This window comes from Somniosus microcephalus, chromosome 18, assembly GCF_052327205.1.
Source record: "Somniosus microcephalus isolate GS21.2 chromosome 18, FLI_Smic_1.0, whole genome shotgun sequence".
NCBI classification, from domain to species: domain Eukaryota; kingdom Metazoa; phylum Chordata; class Chondrichthyes; order Squaliformes; family Somniosidae; genus Somniosus; species Somniosus microcephalus.
Window position 1 is genome coordinate 18,896,854 of NC_141004.1, and position 14,091 is coordinate 18,910,944.

At 45.9% G+C, this 14,091-nt stretch overlaps 1 protein-coding gene across 4 annotated transcripts in view; it reads left to right on the top strand.

Annotated features, from left to right (window-relative positions):
- The window catches only part of LOC147105074 (polymeric immunoglobulin receptor-like), an 80,771-nt gene that overhangs the window by 39,696 nt on the left and 26,984 nt on the right, over positions 1-14,091 (top strand). For all 4 annotated transcript variants that reach the window (XM_086011137.1, XM_086011138.1, XM_086011136.1 and 1 more), the window contains one exon: positions 7,025-7,085. In XM_086011137.1, coding sequence (XP_085867263.1) covers positions 7,025-7,085 — 61 coding nt within the window. The remainder of the gene's footprint in view (positions 1-7,024; positions 7,086-14,091) is intronic.

Sequence of the window (14,091 nt, forward strand, 5' to 3'; positions counted from 1 at the left end):
AGGTCGCTGGTTTGGGAGGTGCTGCCGAAGAAACCTTGGCGAGTTACTGCAGTGCATCTTGTAGATGGTACACACTGCAGCCACGGTGTGCCGGTGGTGGAGGGAGTGAATGCTTAAGGTGGTGGATGGGGTGCCAATCAAACGGGCTGCTTTGCCCTGGATGGTGTTGAGCTTCTTGAGTTTTGTTGGAGCTGCACTCATCCAGGTAAGTAGAGCGTATTCCGTCACACTCCTGACTTGTGCCTCTCCAGGGTGATGATCCTGTCCCAAGTCCCAGGGATAATATTTGGGGCAGGCAGCCTGCACCGGTAGAGTCAAAACGGAGGTGCCCGCCTTCAATTACCAGTGAAAAATTGGAGCGGCGCCTTGCACCTCTGATTGAAGAAGCCCAAGGCCCTCAACAGGCCAAAGAGAAGAACAAACTTTCAATCATTCCCAGCAGGGAAACCAGGGTCTGCATCTTGAGGCAATTGATCCCCTTTGGGATCACTTACCTTTGCACCTTACCTTCCCTAGAGACTTTGGAAGGTCCAGCTTGAAATCAGGCCTGATCTCAGTATTAATCACAGTAATGGAATTATATAGCACAGAAACAGGAGACTTGACACAACTGGTCTATGCCAGTGGTTGTGCTCCACACAAGGCTCCTTCCACCCTACTTCATCTCACCTTATCAGCATATCCTTCTATTCCTTTCTCCCTCATGTACAGAATCTCGCTTCCCCTTAAATGCATCTATGCTGTTCACTACATTCGAACCACTCTCTGGGTAAAGAAGTTTCTCCTGAATACGTTACTGGATTTATTCATGACTATCTTGTATTTATGGGCCACAAGTGGAAACATTTTCTCTACGCCTACCCTATCAAACCCCTTCATAATTTTCAAGATTATGTACAGTTTGAGTAGAGCAACTATTTATATTAACTGTAAAAAGGGTGTCTGACTTCCTATTATTGTTCTGTAATATGAGAATTTGGACCCTAGACTATTCGTCAAAGAGGACTCAAGCCAATCAATGTTCTTGATCGTGATCTTGCCAGCCCTGGGGAGGCGGGTTTGGAGGCGGGACTGCTGGGAAAATGGCAGAATCTGGGGGCGGGTGCCCATCCTGCCCCCCAACCCACCTCTGTGCCATCTTCCCGGGAGGCGGTTAGCCGACCCGCGCCGGGTCCCGTCTCCTGGAGGCGGGAAGGGGATTGTAACATTTGCATATTGAATTATCATTGGCCTGCAGGCTACTGTAAGGAATACCTATTATATTCACATGTGATCACATGCTGAGTTGTCATTGGCCTGCAGGCATCTGTAAGGGGTCCTGACTCCATCTGGTCCCCACTGTGCTGCATGATTGAGATCACAGACCTGATGCTTCATAAAAGAGTTTAAACTGTAATACTCCGTTGTCCTGCAATTTATTATTTTTGTACAAAGTGTGCAAAACAAGACATGGTGTCAGAACAGGGATTTGAAATGGACATCGGTGGAGCTCCCTTACCTCGAATGAATTGGGAATCTTTGAACTTACATAGAGAATGGTGCAAGTTCAAGCAACACGTGGAGTTAATGTTCTCAGGTCCATTGAAAAGCAAAGGGGAGGAAGAAAGATGCAGCTACCTACTCCTGTGGATCGGAGAAAAAGGGAGAGACATTTTTAACACATGGTCTCTCACCGCGGATGAAGCAAAGGTACTGAAAAATTATTTTGACCATTTTGAAGCATATGTGATGCCCAAGACAAATACGATATTCACTAGGTACAAGTTTCAGGAGAAAGTACAAGGAGCTAGTGAGTCGTTTGAACAGTTCGTGACTGAGTTAAAACTATTGGTAAAAGACTGTGAATATGCAGCAGATAAGGATGAGATGGTCAGAGACCACATCGTGTTTGGAATACATTCAGCTAAAGTGAGCGAGAAACTTTTGAATGTTGGGCCCGGGCTAACGCTGGACAAAGCAATGGACATAGCTAGATCGCACAAGATAGCCCAAGCACAGTTGAAAACCATAACCGGCACCACGAACAGCTCGTGTGAACAGACAGTGCACGCAGTTAATAGACACACACCAAAGAACACCGCCCAGAGAGCGTGTTTCAGAACAGAAAGAACAGAGAGAGTTCTAAAAATGAGCGACACAGACATAAAACGCTTCAAACACTGTGGGTATTGTGGAATCAACTGGCATGGGGAAAAGGAGCAATGCCCTGCCAAAGGAAGACAATGTGCTAAATGTGGTAAACGGAACCACTTTGCTCAAGTTTGCAGGGCTGTTTTCTGAAAAGCAGTGCACACAGTGAGTGACAGCCAAATGCCAGATAGAGAGCCAAATGCAGAGGAACTGTTTATTGATTCTGTGTCACAGAAAAAACAGATTTCAGAGACTGAGCAAGCCTTTGCCGATATTGAGATAGGAAAACAGGGCACAGAGCTTAGGTTTAAACTAGACACTGGAGCTCAGGTTAATGTAATTCCTCTGAGTGAGTATCACAGCTTGAAGGATGAGTGTGAGCTACAGCCCACCTCACACAGACTGACCAGCTATGGGGGTGAGCAGCTCATTGTAAAAGGCACATGCGTGATGAAATGCAAGTACAAAGAAAGTGACATGATGTTGGACTTTTACATTGTTGACACTCGAGCACCTCCAGTGCTAGGTCTAAAGGCATGTTTAGACATGGACCTCGTCAAGCTAGTGCTATCATTGACAGCACCAGTTGAGAAGCAAACAGTCATGGAGGAGTTTGCTGACGTTTTCAAAGGAATCGGACTATTCCCAGGTGAATGCACTATTCACCTTGACCCAGCAGCAACCCCTGTGGTTTGCCCACCGAGAAGGATACCACTTGCTCTACGTAGTCGCCTGAAGGAGGAGCTGCAGGGCATGGAGAATACAGAAATCATCGTCCGGGAAACAGAACCGACAGAGTGGGTCAACGCGTTAGTAGTGGTTGAGAAACCACATACAGGCAAGCTCAGAGTCTGTCTCAACCCCAGAGATTTGAACAAGGCTATCAAACTCCCTCACTACCCTCTACCAATGCTAGATGACATCACACCCAAGCTAGTGGGAGCACGTTACTTCAGTGTAATGGACGCACGATCAGGATACTGGACTATCAAGCTCACGGAAGAGTCATCTAAGCTAACAATGTTCAACACACCATTTGGACGCTACCGATTTCTGCGTTTACCATTTGGTCTTATCTCAGCTCAGGATGAATTCCAGCAGAAGATCGACGAAACCTATGAAGGCCTCGATGGAGTAGTCGCAATCGTAAACGACATCCTCATCTATGGCAGGAATAGAGAGGAACATGACAGGAACCTCCGTGCGATGCTACAAAGATCACGGGAGAAAGGTATCCGGCTCAACCCCGAGAAAAGCATAATCGGATCCACCGAGATCAGTTATTTCGGGCATCACCTCTCAACTGATGGCATTAAGCCGGATCCAGAGAAAATCTCCGCCACCAAGAAGATGGAGCCGCCGAAGAACCGCGCAGAGCTAGAGACAGTATTAGGCATGGTTAACTACTTAGCCAAGTTTGCCCCGAGCCACTCCGAAATCAACGCACCTATGCATCAGTTGCTCAAACAATCCAATGAGTTCCTGTGGGACAAGCAACATGACACAGCATTTCAGAAAATGAAAGACCTAATCACCAGAGAACCAGGGCCAGTTCTTGCCTACTTCGACCCCAACAAAGAGCTCAGACTACAAGTGGACCGTCAAAGTATGGACTAGGTGCAGTATTACTGCAAGAAGGAAAGCCCATCGGCTACGCTTCCAGATCTCTCTCAGACAGTGAAATCAACTATGCTCAAATCGAGAAAGAGCTATATGCAATTTTGTTTGGATGTAAGCGTTTCCACCAGTATGTCTATGGCCGACAAGTCATTGTGGAATCCGACCACAAGCCCCTCGAGTCAATCATGAGGAAACCACTAGCCGCAGCCCCACCAAGGCTACAGAGAATGATCCTTCAGCTACAGAAGTACGACTTCACAATCATTCACCGTCCAGGCAAAGACATTCCTGTCGCAGACACGCTCTCCAGAAAGTCTCTTAGCTACCAGGACAGCAGCCTCAGTGAAGGCATGGATGTGCAGGTGCACATGGTGTACAACAGCTTACCTGTGAGTGACTCAAAACTGAAGGAGATCCTAGCAGGAACAGAGAAAGATGCACAACTCACACTGCTGAGCAAAGTCATACATGAAGGATGGCCTGAGGAAAGGAGGAAATGCCCTCAGAGCATATCTGAATTCTGGAACCACAGAGACGAACTGTCACAAATCAACGGAATCATCTTCAAAGGGGAGAAAATCATCATTCCTACTAGTCTCAGAGAAGAGATGTTGACAAAAATTCATGCTGGACATATGGGCATGGAAAAATGTAAACAAAGAGCACATGACATTATGTTTTGGCTCGGAATGTGCAAGCACATTGAGGGCATTGTCAGAAAATGTTCTATTTGTCTAGAATGCTGCCCATCAAATGTCAAAGAGCCCATGATACCTCACCGTATCCCAGACAGGCCCTGGCAGGTCGCGGCAACGGATCTGTTCACATGGAACCACGAGGACTACATAGTGACAGTTGATTACTACAGCAGATTTTTTGAATTGGACAAGCTTCACAGCACCACATCTGCAGCTGTGATCCACAAGCTAAAGGCAGCCTTTGCCAGGCATGGCATTGTAGAGACTTTAGTCTCAGACAATGGCCCCCAATACAAATCAAAAGAGTTCGAGTTGTTTGCCAAGGCATGGGATTTCACACATGTCACATCAAGCCCACATTACCCTCAAAGTAATGGCCTTGCTGAAAAAACTGTCCAGATTGCAAAAACACTCATGGACAATGCCAAAGCAGACAAAAGAGACCCCTACATCAGTCTCCTTGAGTACCGCAACACTCCGGTTGATAACTTCAAGTCACCAGCACAGCTGTTGATGAGCCGTAGACTTCGCTCAATCCTTCCAAGCACCAACCAGCAGCTGCAGCCAGAGGTCATCAGCTGCAAGCAAGTGCATGCAAAACGTGTACAGAGACAGCAACACCAAAAGAGATACTATGACAGGTCAGCTAGGCTACTGCCGCCGCTGCACAATGGAGAATCCGTCAGAATCCAGGAGCATGACTACTGGAAGCCAGCAGTCGTCATCCAGCCAGCTGACACTGAGAGATCGTATCACGTCCGCACCCCAGAAGGACAGGTGTACCACCACAGTCGCAGGCACCTCCTGAACACCAAGGAACAACACCGTCATTCCGACGAGAGGATCAGTTCAACAGAGTGTGATGAACAGAGCAATACACAAAACACATCATACTTACCTGAACCTAAACCGGAACCTGAATTTTTGACCGATTCAGGAGCATGCTCAGTTCCATACCACACAAGGTCGGGACGAGAGGTCAAGCCTAGAGTTATCCTTGACTTGTGAACTGTCAAAGGGTGTAGGCGGATCGCTGCCCTAAAAAAGTAACTGTACATCGTTATTGAAACGTTGAGATGTTTTCAGCGCTAGTTAAATGCTGAGTTTACTTATATGTTTATGCTACCGAGAACATTATTTAGAAGAAAGGTTTAAAAGTAATGCATAACATTTTTCTTTTAAAAGAAAGGGGATGTAACATTTGCATATTGAATTATCATTGGCCCGCAGGCACCTGTAAGGAATACCTATTATATTCACATGTGATCACATGCTGAGTTGTCATTGGCCTGCAGGCATCTGTAAGGGGTCCTGACTCCATCTGGTCCCCACTGTGCTGTATGATTGAGATCACAGACCTGATGCTTCATAAAAGAGTTTAAACTGTAATACTCCGTTGTCCTGCAATTTATTATTTTTGTACAAAGTGTGCAAAACAAGACAGGGATTACAGCCACTTAACTGCCTGTTAACAGGTAGTTAACAGGCAGTTAAGAGGATTATCCCCATTTTTCCAACAGAGGCGCAGGCTTCCCGACGTCGGGAAACCCTGCCAGGGTCACCGAGGCAAGCAGTGGGTCTGCGGGGGTCGGAGGGGTGCAAAAGTGCGCTGTGAAGGTAAGTGATGGGTGCAAGTGTGGAGAGGTAAGTATGTGAGGTGAGTGGAAAGTGGTAGAAAATGTTTACTTACCTTTGTTTCTTCCTGCAGGCTGCAACAGTTGGGGATGCGGAGAGTCTCGCATCTTACCAGCAGAGATGACATACGGCTGCTGCATTCTCCAATGCAACAACCATCTAATTTCTGCTCACAAAAGAGGTTTGATGAGTCTTAAATACAAGAACTCATCAAACAACAGAGAATGTCAGTGTTTGAAGCTTCACAGAGCTGTCAAACGATGACAATTCATCTGTCAAAACTTTTTGACAGATGAAACATCATACGTTGACGTTCTCTGTAACCGACTTCCCCTTAATTGGCCTGCTGAGCCCGCTGGGTGGGCTTAACCAGGTCAATCAAGGGAAAATAGCGTGGGTTGGCCACAACTCGATGGAGGCGGGACTGAAACCCGACAAGCAGCAGTCCCGCCTCCAACACGCCCCCAATGGCAAAATCGCCCCCCTTGTCCCCGTCCCAAAAAGCTCTAAGAAACAGCTGAGCCATTCATCAATATTGAATGTTGCAATCTTTGACACTGGCAGGGCTGCTTATCCTTCCACGTGATCCATCTATGATAACTAGAGCTGGCGCCGTGGGGTGTTTTACTACTTTAAAGGCACTATATAAATGCAGGTTGTTGTTGTATGTCTCAGAACCAGCCTGCATTAACATGTGATACCACCATTGTTTCAGGGACCACCACCCCACGCATATTAATTGACGTTCATCTGCCATAACATAATGTGTATTTTCTGTGCATTGGATAGTCTAGCTCACGGAAAACTCTGTGTAATGCTGTTTCTAGTGCAGTACAAATTTAAAAATTCAGCAATGGCAAAAAGTATTTGTCACAATGTGCATGAAGCAGGATATAAACTTTTACCTCGGCAAAATACTTAGATTGTTGTTGTTTTTACAGCTCTTACAACACCAACAGTTACCACTGAACTTGAGAGAACAACCTACTGGGGAAATGAAAGGTAATTTTATGAACCAATAAAGAAATATTCGTTCAAGGATTCCAGAATGGAACTCTTTTGTTATTCAATACTGTATTAATGAAACGCTGCTTGTTCAAACATAAGTATGAGCAATATGGCCGCCTGACGCTTATCTTTCAGGGGTGGTCCCAAGCCCCTTGGGCACAGATCAAAGCATAGGTCCCGGCCTGGAATCCTGGCTTTGGTTGACATCTGCTTCTAAGAAGGGGGACAGGGACATTGATTGATCCGAGTCCTCTTTGTCGAATAGCTCAAGGTCGGAGTTCTCGCATCACAGAAGGATATTGGGAGCCAGATTTGGTCAGCCGTTACAGAGTTTTTCCAGAAATTGAACATGTGTTTCTTGTTACATTTATTGTTGCTTCCAGTTGTCTCCTCTTCTTTGCTGAAGCTGTTGACTCATTGCTGGGGAATGAATCCCACTGAGTCCATTATTCATGCGTGAGCCTTCGCATCATCAGCAATCTATGTGACCTCAAGTTGCCTCACAGCTAAGCCCAAATCTGCCCTCACTTGATGCTTGTGCATGCACATTGCCAGCAAGGGGTGGTTGATTGGGTAATCATTTCTCCCTTCCCTGACCCGGAGGGGCTGAATGTAATTATGTCGTTCCCATCTGCCATCTCAGCTAAGTTTAGATAACTCGGCACAGAGCTGGAATCTTCCTGGCCGTGTGGCTTTGCCCACCTACTCGATGGACCGTAGGGGAGGCCAGGGACATGTTTTCGCCCACAGGGCATTGCTGTCCAGTTGGTTCTAATGTAAAAAAAAAATGGATGTAAAAGCCATCAAACATTTATCCATAGGGCTGATTCACTGATTGGCCAAATGAACGATAAATCAGGAACTGCATGCCCTCAAATGCCCAGCGAACCATGGCCTATCCTGACTCAGAAGGCCCTTATGATTTTTACATTGGAAAACGAAGTTGTTCACTCAGCCAGGTTTGCAGGTTAAGATGCAATTTGATTTTGTGGTACTCACGGTCAAACTCCATTATTACTGACTGGTGGGGGATCAGTTTTTGTTTTGTTAGGGTTTTTTATTACCTTTAAAGAATATTTTTGATCTCCTTCAAAGGTCTGAGGTGACTTCAGCCAGTTGCAGGGTTGTTGTAAAGGGGCATATCCAGAATCGGGAATGACTATTGGTGAACAGATTCAATTGCAGAATGCAATCCCCAAACCAGCAGTAATTAAAAACAGAATTTGATGTAGATCTGCCACAAGCTGGTTCAGTGACTTGCTGTTTTTTAAATTGCATAATGTAACTTGGCATTTAATCCATCAAACCTAACGTCAAAACGAAACAACTGATTTAGCCAAATGGTCGGTGGTACAGCAGATCCAATTTCCTTTTGCTGACTTGAAATGTTCTGTGAGTTCATCTAAATCAAGGTTGAAACAGAAATGCCGAAGTCTATTTTCAAAGCATTGTACAAAAGTAGACAGCTTTGTAGCAGCAAGATTTTCTTTGCACTCCTCTGCCAACACATTCCAAAGGCACAGAATCCTACCCTGACATTGCAGTAAGTTAAGGCACCAAGTCAGCGCCGAGCTGGAATATAGTTAATTACCTAAACAAAGAGGAATTGGGGTATTTGAGTGCTCGAAGTAAGTATGGTCCATATTTTCCTCTCTGAACTAACTAGAATGGAAAAAGAAAGAATGAAGAAAGAAAGAAAGACTTGCATTTATATAGCGCCTTTCATGATCTCAGTGCACCCCAAAGCGCTTTACAGCCAATAAAGTACTTTTTGAAGTGTAGTCACTGTTGTATTAGGTAGGGGTAACTGACAAGAATGCCTTTGGCTCTCCTGGTTTCAATATACACCTGTGCCCCTCACAATAACAGTAGGTCAGCTCATTTCAAGCATTTCTCTGGTGTTCCTGGCATTTAGCGCATGATTTACTGGGAGCGCCAAAGAGACGGGGGCTAGAAGGTTGACCCACAACAGCTAGTGAAGTGCTGCCATTTTTCTTTTCAAAGCCATGGGTTACAAAGTCCCCTTTTGAAGAATTGGCTGTTGGAGACCAAGGAACAGCTGGGGCAGAAATGACTGCTCAACATCTGGTGGATTGCCCAGACTCTCCAGCGCATACGGGGCCCCGGGTGGCCAAAGTACTACAGCACTTTACGTGCTGAGTTAGTGGTAACAATCCTGTCTTCCATTTTAACCAGCGTCTACGGGTATTCCCCCATTCTTAAAGGTTTAAGGTAAATGAAGCAAAAGACTGCATTGCATATCAGGAGGGAGCTCAGGAAGGACAGTTAGCGCAAACGTTCATGCTACAAAATGTCTATGATTCCTTGCTAGCAAACAAAAACAGCAAGGACCAGATTGTGTTCTACCGCCAAGCAAGGATGACGCCCAAAAGAAGCAGCCAAAAACTGAACAGCGAAGGTTTTTTCCAAATCTTGGAGAGAGATTGCAGTCCACTATGCGGGAAGCAATGGGCAGAGCTTAAGCGTGTTTAATCGGACTGTCCTCAGGCAGATTGGAGGCTAGCCAGAAAAGCTGTACAACACCTGGAAACACAACTATCCCAATATGGTCATACTTCCTCAAGAGGCAGTATCTGGGTTCACATTGCAGGTCAAGCCTCCACTGAGTTAATAAGTGGTGCTAAGCAATGATGGTTCAATGTAGTGAACTACCATACTGTCCAATTGGTGAGATTCCCTTACCAGTGAACAAGTTGGTTTCAACGCTGCTAGCAACTTAACATACATAGTTAGTTTAATTCATTATTATTTCTCTAAATCCATTTTGCTTTCATTAGAAGTATATATTGCACAATTAACACATTGAGCAATATTTTTTGCTGTTTTGCATCCAACTTTGGCCTCTGTCAGCCAAGGCTCAATGGGTAACATTCTCGTCTCTGAGTCAGAAGGTCATGGGTTCAAGTCCCACTCCACAAACTTGAGCACATAATCTAGGCTGACACTCCAGTGCAGTACTGAGGGAGCGCTGCACTGTCGGAGGTGCCGTTTTTCAAATGCTCCATCATTCAATATTATCATGGCTGATCCTCTATCTCAATACCATATTCCCGCGCTCTCCCCATACCCCTTGATGCCTTTTGTGTCTAGAAATCTATCTATCTCCTTCTTAAATATATTCAGTGACTTGGCCTCCACAGCCTTCTGTGTTAGAGAATTCCACAGGTTCACCACCCTCTGAGTGAAGAAATGTCTCCTCATCTCAGTCCTAAATGTCCGACCCCGTATCCTGAGACTGTGACCCCGCATTCTAGACCCCCCCCCCCAGCCAGGGGAAACATCCTCCCTGCATCCAGTCTGTCTAGCCCTGTCAGAATGTTATAAGATTAACCCAGAGAGTGGTGAACCTGTGGAATTCTCTACCACAGAAGGCAGTAGAGGCCAATACATTAAATATATTCAAGAAGGAGTTGGATATATTTCTTAAGGCTAAAGGGATCAAGGGGTATGGGGAGAAAGCAGGGACCAGGTACTGAATTTGGATGATCAGCCATGATCTCATTAAATAGCGGAGCAGGCTCGAGGGGCCGAATGGCCTACTCCTGCTCCTATCTTCTATGTTTCTATGTCTATGTTTCTATGGTCATACATCATACTACTGTTTGTGGGACCTTACTGTGCACAAAATATTAGCCGTATTTACCCACATACAAATAGTAACAAGAGAAGAAAACAGACTTTGTTGGTAGGTCTTTTTCATCAAAAACTGCTGCTTGTCACTCGTAAGCTAATTAACCTTTAAGGGCTATAATGGGAGAAATCCACTATCACCCCATTTGTGGCGCTAATTTTTAAAAGTTTGAAAAGTTAGCGCCAGGCGCTAACGATTTCAAACTTTTGATAAATTCGCCGTTTGCGCTCCAATCCTTCTTGGAGCGCAATCGGCAGCAGGCGGGGCGGAGACTTCAACAGAGCTGCCACGTTCAAAGGCTCCTTCCCTCTGTTAAAGAGAAGGCCCATCGCTGCATGCTCTGCAATTTAAAAAGTACCTACCTGGACCACCAAGGCAGCCGCGATCCCGTGCGATCAGCCCGGCGCTCAAGCAGAGAGTCGGGCTGATCAATCGCGGGCAGGAACACGCGAAAAAAACTGGAACAAGAAAGGTAAGTTTCTTTTTACTTACCTCGGTCACCTTGACTTTAATCATTGCCCCCGAAGTGGCCGGCCGCCCGATGCACGCCTCCTGCAGCTGTCGGTGTTTTCGCCCGGCGCTGCTGCAGGGTGGCGGAAGTCAACTTCGGATCCGGGGCGATGCGTACGGTGATGATGTCACGATCTCCGGGCGAAGGAGATCAGGGTGCAACACTGTAGCGCTGCCGCAAAACTCACGCCGAATATGGCGGGAGTCGATGTCAGCGCCGTGCCCGATCGCAAAGCCATTTGCGCCCCGGGGGGGGGGCGCTAACGGGAGGCGCAAAGGCACCCAATTTCGCCCCCACAGAGTCAATGAACATTTCAGCCATACAATGGAAGCCACTCAAGAGCATAGTGATCCAATTTGTCTATTAGTCTACGTGTGAAAGAAAGAGCGAGCTTGCATTCATACAATGTCTTATCACATGTCAGAAACATTCCAAAGTCCTCCACATAGAATGAGTTACATTGTGCAGTTGTTACTGTTGTCACGTGGGTAAATGCGGCAAACATATTGTGCACAGCAAAGAGTAATATGATGAAGGCCTCGTTCATTTGTCACTGCAGTTCACAAAGGAAGATAAATAAAGTTTGAAGTTGAATGCAAGCCAGCAAATCAAAATCCTCAGTGTGTTAATTATATAACATATATAAATATACAGAGATAATAATAAATAGAACTAACTATGTATGGTATGCTGCTGGTACATATTTTCACCATGTTAAATACCCAGGCTGCTAGAGTAAACCAAATTACCAGATGACTGATGTGGAAGCTCACCTGGAGTTGATGGAAATGGAAGAAAACATTGGAAAAAGGTCCTGCAGATATGAAAGCCTGATTATGAGCTGATTATTAATCTTTTTGCCTCCTGATTACTTCAGTTACATTCGTGTGGCACCAGGGCGGTGTTTGACTTGTGAGGGCCCCGTCAAAGGTTCAGTTAGGGGCACCTACGCTTTACTGGACAATGATACTAAATACTACCGACTTAATCGGTTGTCAAATCCGTGCACGTACGGTCATGAAAAGGCAGGTTTGCAGTAAATAATATATATAAATGAGTGAGAAAATGATAAGCGATAGATAACACAAGAGTATAATGACACGAGCGATTATAAAGGTCTTGAAACACCGATGTTATGTCGGTATATGAGCTGTACGACAACTCAGAAACTAGCTTTTCGTGCTTTAGCTGCAGTGAAGTCTTGTATAATACCTGAGCAGTGATCTGAAATTTGTCTTATCGTTTCCCCCTGCCTCAGCCATGACTGGGGGAGGGTGAGAGGGGCAGGTGAGAAGGAGCGCGCTGAGGTCTGATATCTGTAGTTCTACACACTTTTTTGAGTCATTCAGATCTGATAATACTTTGCAACGGTATGGTACTTTAAGACTTGTCATCTTAGACAATAGCTGTAGGAAAAGTGCGCTGGCATTGGCAAGTCATTACAGTAATAGGCAATAAATTAAACAAAGAACACCAACTATCAATAGTGGTCTGCACTTATATTCCACATTCAAGAAATGCTTAAAATGTACTCTTGAATGGCCTTGGAACAGAGTACGATGCTGTCGATGTATTACTCCATATCTTTCACCCCTGACAACCACCCTTAAGGCTCCTTCATTCCTCTTTCAAGCATGTTACTGCAGTTCCAATGTTACATAACACAACAGCACGCCCCGATAGAGGCAGAATTCAGACTGAAATCGATTTCTGCCCTAAGGCTAGAATGAAACTTTGAGGTTAAAAAAGCTAACCAAAGACTAGCAATTTTAGTTCATGAATGTGAGCAGGCTGGTTTACAATTAACATCTTTCATCTTAAGACCACGCATAATTTTCTTTTTGGAGAGGAAAGGAACAAACATACTCTCCACTTGCCTGGATGAGTGCAGCTCCAACAACACTCAAGAAGCTCAACACCATCCAGGACAAAGCAGCCTGCCATCCACCACCCTAAACATTCACTCCCTGCACCACCGGTGCACCGTGGCTGCAGTGTGTACCATCTACAAGATGCACTGCAGCAACTCGCCAAGGCTTCTTCGGCAGCACCTCCCAAACCCGTGACCTCCGCCACCTAGAAGGACAAGGGCAGCAGGCGCATGGGAACACCACCACCTCCAAGTGCCCCTCCAAGTCACACACCGTCCTGACTTGGAAATATATCGCCGTTCCTTCATCGTCGCTGGGTCAAAATCCTGGAACTCCCTCGCTAACTGCACTACCTTTACCAAGTGGACCGCAACGGTTCAAGAAGGCGGCTCACCACCACCTTCTCGAGGGCAATTAGCGATGGGCAATAAATGCTGGCCTTGCCAGCAACATCTACATCCCAGGAACGAATTTTTTTTAAAAACAGCAGGGGCTGATGTGCATTCAATGTAGTTATCTCGCCCATCATTAGTCTGTGGGCCATCTGACTTGTCCCTCCGAGGGTCCATTGGGCCGCTGGAGTGAGCGCAAGAATCAACAAGCACCAATTTGGTTATTTCATTGATGGAACTCAGCCAAGTGTTTTATGCTTTAGGGATGTTTATTCCTGTCTGCCGCCCCCTGGTGACTGATATAAGCCGATGCAAGTTAATTCTTGAGCCTCAAACTGTGTTCACAAGGCCCCTGGACAGAGGCCTACGGTTTAATGCGGCTCTGCGCGGGTGATCTTTCACTGGATCCGCACAGGCCGCCTGACTGGCTCGACGGCTCGTGCAATTGCACGGGTCGCACAGCATAAATGCCGCCCCTGTGTGTCACTCTTACTCGATTCCACTTCTTATCGAATTCTAACATGATACAGCACAGAAGGAGACCATTCGGCCCATTGTGCCTGTGCCGGCTCTT